At 47.9% G+C, this 16171-nt stretch overlaps 2 protein-coding genes across 2 annotated transcripts; one reads left to right on the top strand and one right to left on the bottom strand.

Annotated features, from left to right (window-relative positions):
- Positions 1–293: 293 nt before the first annotated feature.
- CDV56_109113 (Zn(II)2Cys6 transcription factor domain-containing protein) lies at positions 294–2455 on the bottom strand (the record flags this gene model as incomplete). Its single annotated transcript, XM_026762732.1, has 5 exons — positions 294–865; positions 922–1151; positions 1207–1632; positions 1703–2104; positions 2220–2455. The coding sequence occupies 5 exons, from the start codon at positions 2453–2455 to the stop codon at positions 294–296; spliced, it is 1866 nt and encodes a 621-aa protein (XP_026617757.1).
- A 12531-nt stretch (positions 2456–14986) lies between these two features.
- Positions 14987–16171, top strand: CDV56_108929 (homeobox domain-containing protein; the record flags this gene model as incomplete). Its single annotated transcript, XM_026762548.1, has 3 exons — positions 14987–15091; positions 15161–15937; positions 16004–16171. 3 exons carry the CDS (start codon positions 14987–14989, stop codon positions 16169–16171), a joined length of 1050 nt encoding a protein of 349 aa, XP_026617756.1.

Raw genomic sequence — 16171 nt, 5'->3', positions numbered from 1 at the left:
GTCCAACGGAGGATCGAGACTCGAGCAATCAAGTTCTCAAGACACCTATGACTACACCTGATTAAAACTAGCGTTCGAAAAAGCCAGAGTCGAGTATAAGATTGAAATGGCCAAAGTTGGATCAATAACATTGTTTGAAAATCGCCTGACCTCGGGAGGTGAAGCCTGCTTCATGCTTCGGAAAGAAGATACAAGACACATTAGTGCCGCGCTGTACGGGCGGCCTTTTCGCACATGAGGCGTTTTCATATTAATCTCAATACCTGCAAGAATCCCATATACGATTGGCAATGTCAAAGGATCGCTGTACGAAACGCTTGCAGCTCACCGGCTACACTGGTGAGCATATCGGGCAAGGAGTGCGGAGGAACTTCGGGCAAGAGATGCTCCAAGCCACCGTACTCTCCCATTATGGTATCCATCAGGGGATTCATGAATTGTATCTGCTGCCCCATGCTCAGTTTCCGAGCATCCCCGAAGGCACCTTTGACTGCACTATCGGGGTTAGGACCTGCAGCGCAACGCCGCTTGAGCTCTGCGATGGTATATGAGAAGCGGTAGGCGATGTGATCTTCGTTCGGTGACAAATGAAGCAGGAAGGTTTGGACCTGGTCGATAAGCGGATCTATGGGGTTGAAGTCGCAGAGATTCAGGGCTGCGTAGCCCACAATGTAGTATATCTGGTCTGGGAAGGCGAGCGCGTTTGAAAAGCGCACCAACAGGAATTTTGAGAGGATGAGGCGCGAATTACGGAGGATTTCTGAGATGAGGGGTTCGGACTCCCAATGGAATCTCATTGCGGTTCGATAGAGTAGCAGTTGGCAATACCAAAGGCTAAGCTCTAGTGTCGAGTGTGGCTCGCCAGCTGCCCTGTCATTAGTCCACTTCCTATGACGTCTGATCAACCTTTCATTTACTTACTTAAGAGATGTGCCCACTCCATCTTCCAGCGTTCGATTTCCTCATATTCGAAGTCGCCCAGCCGCATACGATGGCTGAGATTCTGCAGTTTTAGCGCGATCAGATATAACTGAATCTCCGCCACAATTTTTCCATCTTCAAATGTAGCAGCTGGATGCTCAAGAAGTCGTGGACAATGCTCGAGGTACCTCTGCTGTATGTGAAAGGGACGAGCGTTTCCAATTGCAGACCTAGAAGGTTCTCTTAGCAAATATGCGTAAAATCTCGAATATGACGAACACATACTGTAACTGAGTCAGGCATAAAGCATTCCACAACCGTAGTTTCGCAACCATGTCATTGTCTACAATAAGCTCAGCAGGAGCATGGTTAAGAAATTCAAAGGAAATGATAGCATGGTTGATTGAGATCCCGCTCAGCAACCAACTATCCATGGGAGTTTCCTTTTGTACTGCTGTTGGCCATAAGGCAAGAAGAGTAAGAGCCTGAAGTGTTTCATGCTTGAGGGGTGGAGTGTTCCAGAGGACGTTGACTGCTGCATGTCGTATCTGAAGATACATAGCATGGATTACTGATGATGGTATACCGGGAACGTAGCGAGATGCTAGCAGACAAGCTGTACTATAGAGCAGCGGATCTGTAGCCCTCAATTCATGGTGAATATCGGACGAATTGTCGATCGAGATCCAGGTCCCAAAATGATCAACAAACCTTTGGGATAAGTAGATTAGCGTGGAGTTCTTAAGACAGATCAAAATCAGACGAGAAGGGGGTGGCACACAATTGAATTAATTTCTGAGATAATTTAGGGTCGATGATTCCCTTGCTGAAAGGGTCACCGAGTGACCTGGAATATGCAGGTAGGACATTTGCCTCTCCCATGAAGTCGGACTGAAGGTCCTGAATGAGGCGGATAGGTCTAGGAGCGAAGGAAGACGACTGACTTCCTTCAATCGAAGCGGTCTCGTCGGTGGTACCACTCCTTGTCAACAGGGATACAGAGCTGCCAGAGACACTGGGCGACCGCTCCACCATCTGTCGCATCATGCTGGTCATTTCTGTCATACTTCGTTCCAGCGAGTTGAGGCGCTCTTCAATGGACGGAATAGCTGCCGTTGCATCCGACCACATTGAAGCATTATCTTGAAAGCGCTCGGCTGTCTCAGGTAGCTTGCACTCTATCCTGCGAGGGAAGCATGTTTAGTCAACTTCGCTCCCAGCGGGCCAATCGAAGCAAGAGAGATTTTCAGGGTATGAACATCTCGTATCCTGCAATGTAGAATTCGTATCGTACGAACCTCAATGAGAGACAGCGGCGGCAAGCATGACCACGTGGGTCCAAATCGCACCGGGTCTTCAACTTGCGACAGGTGTTACAGGCCGTCATTGATCGTCGTATGCGACCTTTTGGACGAATTGTGTCGCCGCTAGCACTGGATTCTGGCCGGCCGCTGCCGTCACCGACATCAACGTTCTTGTTCTCCCACGTGGGAATCTCAAATTTGACATCTTCAGCGGAAGTGGTGCGCGTCATGGCATCAATTATTGGGTACTGATCGACCCGCAATCAACAATAACAATGACTAAAAGGTGGAGAGGGAACAGACAGGTGTGCGAATCCAAAAGACGAAGAACCAGCGCACATCATAAGGAGCTTGGATATGTGGAGCGAGACAATTGCCTTTTTAACAGGCCATGATGGGCTAGGGGAATGGAATGGTGTTAGCTTGCTGGCCCTTGACGAAATAGACTCCGCTGGAAGGTGGTTTCTGCGCCGCCACGGCCGGCCAACCTATCTCGGACCTGGGGTAAAAAGCTAATCAAGGGGCACGATGCAACCAAGCGGCGCCTCTAGCGGGCTTCTAGAAAAGTAGAAACAGGCAGGAGAGGTGGTAGCGATACTTGCAGGCTGCAGTCAAAGAGGGGTTGATTGACATGCGCCATCTTAGTCCTTCTGCATCCGATGAGAACCGGACTCTCTGCAATTCCCGCTTCCAGCACGATGAGGGGTTAGAATTAGCGATAGAAAGAAAAGGAGAAAAAGGAACCGCAGCACGCAATTAGTGGGAAGACATTGTTCGGGACACTTTGATTCGTTGAGAGACAAACGTTGCTTATCTTGATCTTGATCATCAAGGATTGTAATCTTGCGGAAGGTCTGGAGGCTGGATAAGGCGGGTGAGCCTTATTTTTCCACAGTGGAGCAGCGATTTCGATGGCCTCTTTCTGGTCCCATCTAACCATCCTTTGTCCAATTTCCTTTCGCTTGTCTCCTCTGTTTCACTATCACTCTTGTGGATTTGAAAAGAGACCAAGCATTTAAGTTTAGTATGGCCAACCGGATGAGGGAGATCACGAAAATCAGCCCTGAGCGCCTTCGAAGTATGACTGGTGAGCTGGCACGACCGTCACCGAAAGTATCTATATCGAACCAACCAGTGCGATAATAGCCATTATCTATTCCACACCGCGGATGTTGTGATTTCGACGGTGGAATGAAACGGCTATTTACGGCAATAATTTTGCCGGTCATTGCCCGGTCGGAGATTAATCTCGATCCGTCCCAATAGCAGTGTCGCAAGTGATACAACTTGCTGCACCTTTCTTTCGTGTTCGGGCTATAGAAGCCATGGGCAGCTCCTGAACGGACTTGTCCTGTGAGGCGACGTCACTATTCATTGTAGTTATCGAGTCATGGCTTCGCCTGGAATCCTGATTCGCTTCTACACTCGTCCTGCTGCAGCCCACGGTCAGGTACTTGATGACAGCCTTCACTTTCCAGGCTTCAGTGATCAATAGCGCAGGACAGGGGATCGACTGTTCAGTGTAGAAACACGTCGTAAAGTCACATTGGTCAATTGTGTGCCATGGCCAACAAGCACCGGACCTTAACAGCTGACTTGTGGATCCTATGTGAGTCTGAATATGCTGCTAAGGATGTTAGCAACAGCCCCGCAAGAAAAGGTCCAGACTTTTGAGCCCATTCTCAGCCAGAATGTTGGTGACAGAAAGTCAAGACTCTGCGTCGCTGTAGCCAATAGATTATAACTCCATGTCTAATTAGGAAAAAGAACTCTCTGGACTTACTACTATAAATTTGTGGAAACACAAAAGGCCCTCCTGCTGGATAAGGTAGAGACATGCCAAGAAGCTCCAATAAGCCTCGAGACTCTGTTAAGCAATCTTCTAGCGCAGGGTTGTACCTCGGTCACCGGCCCATAGCTTATTTTGGAAGGTGGCAAGACGCAAGCAACAGCAGTCGTCTGAGCGGGAGGGGGGAAAAGCGCGATTTGGGCTAGTTCCTGCCGCTAACATGTGCCAATCTCCTCATCAGTCTCTGTGAGTCGTTTCGTTGGACAAGACCCTTGTAGCATGAACTGGCGGTCTTGAAGAACAGGGATCATGCTTAGTGTGCCTTCACAAGAGGAACAGGCGACAGCCATCCTTGTATGGATGAATGCCAGCCAATAAGTACTCATTTTGGCGATAGACGCCAAGCTAGCCCTCCTTTCTTCGCTCCCATTGTGCTGTCCAAGTGGACCAGTGGGAAGCTGGGAACAAGGTGGGCGTGGACCTTGGCAGATCACATAACACCCCACAGCTTGATAAAATGGTTGCATTGAATAGGTAGACATGTCTCACATGCTATCGCGCGATAATGCGTCCAATTGACCTTTGAAGACGGAAGATCAACTATCAGACCACCGAGATCAAGAGATATTATCGCAAATCTGAATGACTGAGAGCTTCCGGAGAGCTCCGACTGCAGAGATAACGCAATTCCTATCGAGGATTGTACCTGCATCCGAAAGTTTGTTGGAAATTGTCCTTTGTCAATCTGATTGATTGATGCTCGGATGGGCCGATCATGGTAACTTCTCGAAGACTGCTGCCAGGCAGCGAAGGATCTGACTGCAGAAGAACAGAAGAGGAAATTTGAGGGGAAGATGATGCGTACGGGCAAATCAAGGCCGAACCTTTATCAGGTGATCCTCACTTATCTGGCAAACTTTCTCCATCGACGATCATCCTTCATGACCCTGTTGTCAAGTGACTGATGGTGTGAAGCCAATCTTTCAACATCCAGTGGGAAAGTAAACTTCAGCTTGATGACAGACAGAAACCGGTAGGCCGAGATCAGTGCGCATCAAGCCCATGTTGTATGTAGACTAGCCCAGGAACGGATGTCATATCGAACGAATTTCGTCTGAGAGAAGAACAAAGACATTGTATGTCCGAGGTGTTGAAGGCATTCTGTAGAAAAGATACCCTTACCTCTGTGGTTCTGTGCGAGTATAAATACTGTCAATCGAAGAGAAGTGAAAGAGTCTAGGCACATAATTTTCGTTTCCTCAGGCAACATACGACTCCATTGTGTGCAGCCAGTGTAACACTGTAATCCTGGCCAGTCTTGCTTGGACGAATGCATTTACCTAATGCTTTGAGAAGGGAAGCGCCAATTCGTCCCAATTCTGCAAAGCCAAGGAGCAACAGAGAAAAATTTTTCTCTTGCATCAATTGAGCGACCTTGGGTGAATCACCGACGGTCAAAAGTCCTGTAACGTGTTCTCGAGCTCTGCATTGAATGGCTCCTGCCCATTGCCATGAGCGATACTAACCTTGATACATGTGCGATAGGTTCGAAATGACCGCACCCTGCGAGATCCTATACCTACGGAATCCATCAGGACCGGTCAAGCAAGGACAGGCATTACTCCTTCCCAACTACCTTGCCAAACATGGGGACCCTGAGGGGTCAGAAGCAATTGGAATGAAAAGCAATGTCGGCTTCCGACGCGTCTCTTCTTCAAATCTCATTGAACGGAGGCCCTGCTGGTCAGCTGGCAGGCAGTGCAGTTCGAAGACGAGGTGACATTCATGGATTGCCACAAGCAATGGACATGGTGGATGGTGCTCAGTCTCAGTCCTTCCTATTCAGCAAGTGGGTCTGAGCGAACACTGGAAGAGGATGCGCATCACACGCACAGAAGAGGATGAGCGTTGAAATACAAAGATCGAAACGCTTACTTGAAGCGAGGATTGCTCGCTGATGCATATATCCGAAGGACGATGGATCTTAGTACGTTTCAGCATAGGACTTTGCAAATCTAAAATTGAATAGAAACGAAATGCTACCTCCTGCGATAAACACCGCGAGATAGGCTCCCTGCACATCAATCTCAACCGTCTGACGAACGCACGCTGCTTGCTGGCCAGTATCCAGCCAACATGTTCACCATGACATTGGTTGGTACTCGAAGGCCCTCGCGGCATCCTGAGCGCTATTAACATGCTGACTGTCAACATGTCACCCGATGGTCCGACCAGTCGAGTGAAATTGGGATACATGCACTGCAAGTATCACTCTTCTCGAATTCTTGCGTGGGCTTGCAGTATGGGCTGGTAGCGGTGACAGTGTGGCTGTATACCTTCAGAACCACACTCGAAAAAGAAAAAGCTCCTTCATATCGACCCAATCGCAAGAACTACAGCAACAGTCAAGGATCATCACTTGTTACAATCGCCCGTGTCACCCATTTGCGGCCTGTTGAATATGAGATAGTTCTTCAAAGGCTGCTGCAGAACCGAGATCAAACAAGGATTAGTACATCTCGACTCATCGTCGAAAACAATTGGGAGAAGAAATTCAGAAAAGCTTTACTCAATAACTACAACCCCATCGGACTGGTGTGCCTTCGGTCTGACCAAGCTGAATGTGCAAACAACTGCGATGAAGTCCATAGTGTATGACTGGACAAGAGCAAGAGCGTGATTGCCTCGAGTAGACAATAATCATCGCATTTTGCCATTAACCGACTCATCTCTCAGCGAAAGACCACGAACAAGTGATTTTGAGACTACCTTGTCTGTTCTCTCGGCGAATTCTCCCGATGTCAGCCACACAAGACGCCAGCCATCGGTGGGCTATGGCTCATAATTGTTGTTCTCCAACATTTCGCTCACCCAATTTGGCACACGTCGGATGATCGCCACAGTGTCCAGAAAGGGCAGCGGTTCTGTATTGAGGTCATGTTCCTCGCCTGGCGCAATAGAGGACTTCACTTGCGAGTTTCGAGCGAGAATTAGTCTTGGTCTCGCAGATAGACGGCGCAGAGAAGCGCAAAACGGGGCGAATGTGGGACTGCACATCATTGAAGTATATCCTTACATTGAACCTGAGCCAACAGACCAACGTCGTCTGACGGTGAGGGGGGATTTGAGAAAAGGCTAGCAAAACAGGTATCGGGAGGACAGGCGCCTGGAGGAACTGTTACTCAGATTGGCATCTATTGAGATCTCAGCAGTGCATCACAATGAGCATCCCGACAATGTATCATGCAGGGTTCTCGTTGGAAACTCAAACGAATAGTCTGTCTCGGCCCTGGCTTTTTTGTATGCTATGCAATGAACTCAGGTATACACCGATGCATGAATAGCACGAACGAATGTGGCCAGAAATGGAAACCCATGAGACACAAGGGGCGAGTGCGGTAGCAATATGCCATGTATTGGATGTAGCTGCACAGGTAGGAGAACCCCTCCAGTGGAAATGCGCCCCCTGTCTGATTCTGATGGGTTTCACTTCTCTCAGGTACTCTTCTATTCCTGTCTTTCATCCCAAAGAAGAGATCAGGGGGCAGGCTCGTCGGACTCAACTACCGAGAGTCGGTGAGCCATCAAAATGCTCGCATATTGAAACAGGAGTCTCTCGATTCCGGGGACAACTGGAACCGATGAGGTATCATGACAAATACCGTGCCTCGGTACAGGCAGTGATTGTTGTGTAGATCGCGATTGAAGAAAAATGTGGCTCTCGTGCAGTGAACCCATCACTAAGCCACAATTGTCACAATTCTCATTTTTGAAGATAACCCATCGCGGAGCCATGAGGAAAGGAGTGATCAATGATGATGCCACGCCGATCGTCTCAGATATAGAGAGCTTTACAAGACAAGAAGCATGATCTGGAAAACGGCCGTCAGACGATCATGAAGTTCATGAACTTCTGTCTGCAGGGAAATCGGCCGTCGATCATCCGCACATGATGAACTAGTCCAGTGTGACCCAACGAACATCAAGTCCACTAGTACTAACCCAAGGGTTTCGGCATTGAAACAGGGCTGGGGTGAGCTAATGATTCTGGCTGTCCTACCAGGGAACCAGGGATGGCATTTTCACTGCGACTTATTCCAGGAAGCTGTGCGAGGCCTGGAAAATCCGTTCGATCGAGGGGCTGATTCGCCGGCTACGTTTGGAACTATGTGATAAAATCTCGAACTATTGGAATCAAGGTTCCCATGGCAAGCGTATACCAAGAAATTGGGGAAACTTCGGAGAATTTCCATGAAATGGCATTGATGTCAATGGGTGTTAGTAGTCTATGGGGCGTTGGAGACTTGTGAGTTTGTCGATGTCTCGATGAGACATCTTGAATCCAAAAATGATGTCCACAGCCTACTTGCTCGGAGAACGGAGTTGAAGGAATATCAATGGATGTGCAACAGATATTCGAACTCAAAGAGATTTTTGAGATGTACGCCATAGAAAGATACCCGATGCAGTATAAAACAACCCGTGAGCAGCATGTAATTCAAAGTTCAAACTATTCCCGGCAGAGGCATATCTACTGGCTGTCCATTGTGGAGATTTTTGGACAACTAGCGGATACTACTAGATAGCGAAAGAAGGTCGAAGGTGACAAATGACAAGAACTGTTATGTCGACTGCAGACCATAGTCAAGACAGAGTCCGCGTGAGTCTTGTGCTTTTGTTAGGCTGTGCCGTGCCGGAGATGGCCCGTTTCGAACCAGCCGAGAGTGAGACGAACCCAAGTACCAGGAAATGCTCGGTCGAGAAAGGTGACACAACAGCTAAAGATGACAAATTCCAGCTGCAACCAATCCAATTTTACGTTCGGGAGTCTTGGGTAGATGTACGATGTGCTCCTGGAGAGTAGGCTGATGCGTTCTTCAAAGTCGCTGTCGTCCACGGGTACATTCCAATCATCTCTCAAGGTAGGGAATTCTCTCGAGTAGGCATGGAGTACGTTGCAGGGAAACATTCCGATCGTCTCCTATCTTCGAGATAGTAGATACTACATACTTCATCCTGCGAGATCCAGAATTGATCTGCACACTTACTCCATTCATGCACGATCCGAGTTTTCTGCGATGATTGGTTCTTGTAGGGTGACGACACCAAGCTAGCCCTAGGTAGTACGTAGTAGTACGTAGTAAGTGGGTATGGATACTCACGCCGGGTTACAAGTACGCAGTATCCCCTACCTTAGGTAGTCTAGGTATTATCCCACTGTAACGTATCTTAGTATCACTCAAGACTACCTTACGGAGCGAAAAACTAGTGGCGACTGGCGACCTGTCAGGCTCCATTTCAGCCTCGATCCAGTCATCGGTTCTCCCCTAACTTAGACAGACCGAAAGGCAGTCCTTGTCCAGCCCGTCACCTACAGCTGGAAGTAGCCAAGCAGCTAGATATTTGGAATTCCATTCCAAGATATGGAGTGCGTACAGATTCACGGATCACAGAGTACCTTAGAACTAGAGTGCAATGCATCCACTGTAGTGAAGCAGAATTCATACTACTAGTCCGTAGTGCTTTGCGCTCTACCTAGACCAGTGGTCATCTTTGATAAACATGTACTGCGCCCTTCTGGCCAACAACATACGCGGTGCTAATGATGATCTGTCTTCTGTCATAATCATTTTCAAGAAAGGGACCAAGACTCGACATTGTCGTCCAGCTCAAGCATCCGCTGTGGATCTTGTTCACCATATCAACATCGGTCAAGGTTGTATTTCAGCGAGGTGGCTTTGATCTTCGTCTGTCAGAAGGTTAATGCTGTTAATCATCATCAATCAGTGTGACTGGTTTCCATTCGCAACATCATACTGAAATTTACCCCCTCATGCTGATGTATCATCAGTATTGACGATCGGTGTCTGAAAACTGGAGAAACACTTAACAATGTTTTTGTATGAATGTGTAAAATAAAGTAAAATAAACCACGCGAATCACCTCGTGGTTGCTCACTCGAGCTTGCGCTGAATATTGAATATTGAGTAATAATAGGTACAGTGGCTCTCTCTCTCTCTCTGCCTGGAACGAGCTGACAATCAATGGGGCTCGAGGGTTTGCAAGACAAACTCTATCCACCAACATGTTGTCCGCCACCTCCAATTTCTTTGGATGTACCAAGGGCTTCGTGTTTCAACGCCGGTCTTGATTACCATTCTCAGTAAGTGAACAATGCTCTTTTCAGGTATCGCCCCGGCATTATTATCCTGACACAAACTTTGATCATTCTTTTTTGAGTTGATGAGGGTCTTCCCTACTCCATAGCAAGTTCTCTTAGCAATGTCGGTGAACACCGGACAGTGACTGCTGGCCCAACAGCTTATGCCAGCTGCATAAACTGGAACATACTCCGTACATGTTTACCCTCTACAAATGACAACTAGTAATTCAGAGGGTCCCAGATCAATGCATTAGTGCAATAGATCAATCAGGTACGCTGGAACCTGTCCTACCGTTCCCAGTAAATCTACCCCGATTGGATGGGTTCAGACTTCAAAGACAGATCCGGGATTTGAGGCTTCCTGCCACTGTCCTGCATGCCACAACAACCCTTACCTCTACTTTCACATCTGCTGTAGAGTGTGGATGGACAAGCAAGGTCCAAGTCGCTATTACTCATGACTAGGGAACTTCATTATTGTGATCTCGCAGGATGTGCGAGAATCAGGACAGTCATGACTAGGAAGTGACTAGCGAGAAGATCCTCCGGGCTCATGTCTCGTGGGTGACAACTCTCCACCATCGTTGTCATTATTATTAGATTCGCTGTATGCATTGGAACCGGTATGTCTAACGATTATTGAAGAACGATATGGCTGTTCTGGAAATTTTGAAAATTGAATCTTCCGATCGTCCCACAGGTCGAGCTTGATGGCAGCCTCCGACTCCAACCTATCGACTCCATATATATTTATTGGATCATGAAACCGCGATTCGAAGCAGTTCATGGTACTAGTTTGACAGATTCCATGGTTGTGTCCTCCCGGACTAGTGAAATTCTGATCTCATGTGGCCCTCCAAGTCGGGACATCCGACGATCTTGAAGCAACCTTGGCAAAAAGCGGATCCATTCTCAAGATATCCAGAGACCAAAATGAACGAAAACCAAATCTTCTATTCTTTTGGTTTCGTAACCATGGAACTCTGCCTTGAGTCGAATTGATAGCAGCCAATGATGGCCTATATCGCGCACGTCATGTCATTCGTCCGTACAGGCCGCAGAAGTGGTGATGGCGAAGAGGTAAATGGGTTTGATTCACAAAGTGCTCCATACACTTTCAGTTCTTGACATTGAAAGCGCACAACCCAAACCACTAGTTATGGTTCCATGCCCGATGGTATGGCCGCATGTCAGTTTCACTACCCACCCCCTAGTCGATAAGCTGAGATGTCATATGCACGGGGCAGCGGATCTTGCATATTACCTCCTGTTTTTACTACGCGTACAGTTACTACGGTACAGGCACCCAGTTGTCACACCAATCAGTCTTCTTGACTCTTCATCGGCGTCATGCGAGGCTACTATTTAGTCAAAGGCCCAAGCAGCACACTGCCAACAGGATAACCATCTTGCCTTAACCAGGCCCTTTCTTGTGCGGTCAATTATTGGGACTCAGTTGCCAGGCAGCAGTGCGATAATTCGAGTTGAATGCAAGGACCTTTCTGCCCCCGATCCTCCGACTTCAACTTGTCTCCATCGTCGGAGTCATGAGGAGCGGTCCTATCCAGCAATTGGATGATCGGGATGTGAATGATGTGCAGTGGACTGCATGTAACTAATGCACAGTGACGGAGGAGACAGAACGACGTGGATCCTGGTACACCACAGATTGCAGTTCAATCCCAGGGTAGGTGGGGCTTCTCAAAGGAACACCTCGGCGATCAGCCCTTCCCTGTCCAGGAAGTTGGGAGTTGGGATGCCCGGATCCGGTCTAGTCTCGTCTGACAGAAGGCCCTACCGGACGTCAGGCAACTTAGGCTTTCCCCTGTCATCCAACTCAGCCAGTCATCCCCCAGCTCAACCCTCACCAGCTCGCAGCCTTCATTATTTGTTCTTTTGCCACTTTGTTCGATCGATCTCGATGCGACGCCCTCAGCCGTCGATCGGTGCCAGTTACTTCCACTTGCAGCGGGAGCCCGGGACAGGTAAAATGAATAATTAATTAGAAAGAAAAAGTGGGTTTCTGCAGTATTCATCTCATACTATCAGAGTACCCCGGCTGCCACATGATTTATTTCAATCCTCTTCCTGGATCAAATCATGCTTTCTTCTATATATTACTTCGTGTTCATCCCAGTTTACTTGATACTGTTAGGTCAAATAATTGAAATATCATAATTTGTCTTCGTTAACCTTCCGTCCACCTATGCTCTGCACTATTTTACTGTCGTCTCACCTAGACTGTTTATATACCTTAAGCATCCTACGGCTGCTGTGCTCACTCTTCAATCCTCCAGGCTCCGCGTGTTTCTGACACAATTGCCCAAGTGGGGCCAGCTCAGCGAGGGACACCTGGCGATCGCTTTTCATTTTCCGATGAATTTTACCAATATTCTGAATGTCAAGGCCATATGTGAGTCCCTTATTTCTAGTTGCAGCCTTGATTGCACTGGTGGACAAACTGGACATAAAATCTAGGTGGACTTGTATCCGCATTGTTATTGAAACAATCTCAGCCACCATTCCAACTAACCCACTTATCCCACAATATCTGATTGCAGATAAGCTACCACGTTCTATTGGTTATTTGTGTAAAATCCTTCTGGAATCATTTCCCCCCTCTTAGTTCTTCCCCACCATGTATTGACATCAAAACACTGCATAATCAATATCTATTAAGCGATATTGCTAGGGGCGACAAGGACAACAACCCGGGATATGAAGGCTTGAGCGCCACCATCCCTAGACTCCGAAGTCCTCAGACCGTCCTAGCTATGCCTTGGGATCCCAGACTTTGGGGCAAGCATTTCATAGATGACAGGGTGTTCAAACATCATGAACGACACCCTGCCACTAGCATGACCCGTCAAAGCGCCTAAAAAAGTTAGAAGATACTAGAGTCTTTTAGTTGGTTTCTGGAAGGATACTAGTAACAAATCAATGGGCATGAGGAGAGTTTCAGGCTCTCAGGCCAAGTGCGAGCTCAGTCTGGGGGATATCCATTTTTTCCTGACAGAAATAGACATGCCGACAACTGACAATTGAAACTGACAATGCTGTGCATAGTACGACCATACCTCTATTTTGATCCTTTGGTAAGCCCATGGATCTTGGGCCAGGTATGTGCTCCTGGTTCGACCCCTTTCAGTGGAGATAGCTAATACCGATAAGCATGTGGAAAACCACCTCTGACACACAAATCATCATCACTAGCCTCCTTGCAATGTGTGAAGGGCCGTTGTCTCTGCAGCGTGACCTGATAGATCATCGACATTTGGTGCTGCAATCAGACTGGGACATCAATCTACTACTCCGTGATCAAGGGCAACTCCCGATCCTTGGTTCCGTCTGTCAACCTTGCATGGGATATTTCTGATAGCGCTCCCACAGGAAGTATTCTCAAAATTAAAAAATCTTTTTTGGGTGTGAGCCAGAAATTTATTTTCTTTTATTTTCTAGATTATTACCTTCCCCACCTTAATTTTTTCATTATTTTCCTGCCAGTGTGTACTGATACCTTGCCCCTGTGCAGAAGTTTCCAAGCCTCCGCCCAAGACTCCAACTGTTCCAAATCCCAAAATTCTAAACTCCAAATTTCTCTTCCCCCTTCCCCTCCTTCAGCCATAGGTTGTCTCCCTAAGCCTTTAGCCTACTAAGTATTCTCACCTGGTTAATCATTGATGCTTTTTTGGTTCCCGACGGAGGAAGTGACGGTCGTCTGTAGTCTGTGGCTACTGTATCCACCTGCACCACGATCATCGATTCTCTTGCATCTGCCTCTTTTCCCACCCCTGTTCTTGACTTCTTGTCTGCTTCCATGGATGGCTCGGTAATATGGAACAGCTGACGGATCCTGCGATTCATAGATTCATGCCTCCAAGAGTCTGAACTATCCTAAATATTTGTACAGGACTAATGAATGCTCTTACAGGTGGCCCTGCAATATTCCCAGTGTGCGTGATAGATATTTCTTACATTGTCATTGCGGTTGCTCTGCGTATTTGACATTTGTTGATCCCAAGTCCTGTCTATGTACCTAGGTAAGTATGTGTATTAGACTGAGAATCTGACACTACCTACAATTGACATATTTTCTGTTCCGCTGATTGGGCCACCGAGAAAGCAGAAAAAAAAAAGGAAAGGAGGAAAAGAAAGGTCTGAACCCCGACGACAGATCTTGTCCAGCCCCGATCCAATTGTTAAGCTGCCTCATACTCTTTGCCTTGCATAACCTTGGTTCAGCTGCCTCCATCGTCATCGTGAGCGGCAATGTCAAGATACCGATATTTTTGACTATTATTTTCTTTCGGTTTTATTTTTTATTTTGCTTTAATTTTGAATTTTGAATTTGTTTCTGGTAGGTGACATAATCAAATATAATACTAATAATTGTCGCCCAATCCCCTCCGTTTATCATTCATCATCAGCATCATCAGATTATATCTCCATCGTTCAGCCTTTTGCTTTTTCCATAACCATTATTCTTCTACTACCGGCCTTTTCTTCACCAATTCTTGACCTCTTCATATCCTTCCTCTTCCCCCCGCCTTCCTCAATCAATCATATAACTACACCAAGGAAACTGGCCAGGTACACCTCCACTTCTGTTCTTCTATCTCGAAACTACGTCCAGCAATCACCGTCTTCCAACCACTCCAACACCTGGTTCTGTGTCGATGCCGCAGGCCGGCTGTGCCTCTTCGAATCCTCTGACTATACCCTCCGATTTCCAGTTGCTATAATCCCTTCCTTCTGATCCTTGGTACGAGTGATCGTTACCCAGATCGGCTCTACAGTCTTGATTCTCTTATGTCCCAGAACGGTGAGGTGGATGACAAGAGTGGAAAAATGGCCATTTCATACGCCAGTGGACTTTCCGCCGATCACACTCAGGCTTTGCCCTCGTTTCGGGAGGTAAGGAAGCATCGTCGCCTGCAAGAGGTATTTCCCGAAGAGAACCATGGGCCGCTGACAAGTCTGTAGCTTCTCCCGCCTCATCTGCATGACGAGATCGAATCTGGATTATACCTATCATCCCAACAACCATCATCACACGAGCGTCCTGTATCATCAAACCATGAGTTTGGGTCCGGATCCAGGCCCCTTTCAGGCCGGACACCCTACGGATCATCTTCCAAGTTCCCAGTAGGGGAAGTTCGCGACTATCCCATGACTGATATAATGTTGAGGGAGCGGGCACCCGTTCAGACACGGTTGCCAGGGAACGGTGTACAATCAGCAGCCGGTCGTGGCCCAAGTCCTGTTCTACCATCTATCCGAGACCTTCAAACCATTCCCGATCGCGCTCTCAATGCACCGGCCGCCGGATTACCAGAACACCGGGGATCGTCCCGGACGGATGCATTTGTGGCTCAGGAGTTCCGACCAGCTGCCGTTGGCGCACCAAATTACTCTCCTGCCGTTATGCCAGGCCCAGTGGCTGACCGGCGAGATCCATATGCTGGAAACAGCGTGCCGGCAGTGATGCATGCTCAGCCACAGTATCCATCTTATCCGGGAGTCATCTATCAAAGCGATTCAGAGCAGGCCTCTTCGCAGTCATTGCCGCCATCACAGCAGTCTAATTTCGGCATCCTTGGTGACTCGGTCGATTCGAAGAACAAGCGCAGGCGAGGAAATCTTCCCAAGCCAGTCACTGATATCTTACGAGCCTGGTTCCATGAGCATCTGGATCACCCCTACCCGAGCGAGGAAGATAAACAGATGTTTATGACTCGCACCGGGCTTACAATCAGCCAGGTTAGCTTTCAACAGTGTCCTAATAACTTTTCTTGATCACATTCGCTGACCTCTTGCGCGCTGCAGATTAGCAACTGGTTTATCAACGCACGGAGACGACAGCTTCCCGCGCTTCGAAACCAGATGCGGAACGGTGCCAGTGATCTTGATTCGCAGCGGCAATCACCGTTCAGCGACATGGAACAAACGTCTTCCGAATCACCGCATAGGCTCAATAGTGCGAACAAGCATTAA

Source organism: Aspergillus thermomutatus (assembly GCF_002237265.1).
Source record: "Aspergillus thermomutatus strain HMR AF 39 chromosome Unknown NODE_18, whole genome shotgun sequence".
Lineage (NCBI taxonomy): Eukaryota > Fungi > Ascomycota > Eurotiomycetes > Eurotiales > Aspergillaceae > Aspergillus > Aspergillus thermomutatus.
The sequence above is the reverse complement of the archived record's forward strand: the minus strand, read 5'-3'. Positions and strand labels throughout refer to the sequence as shown.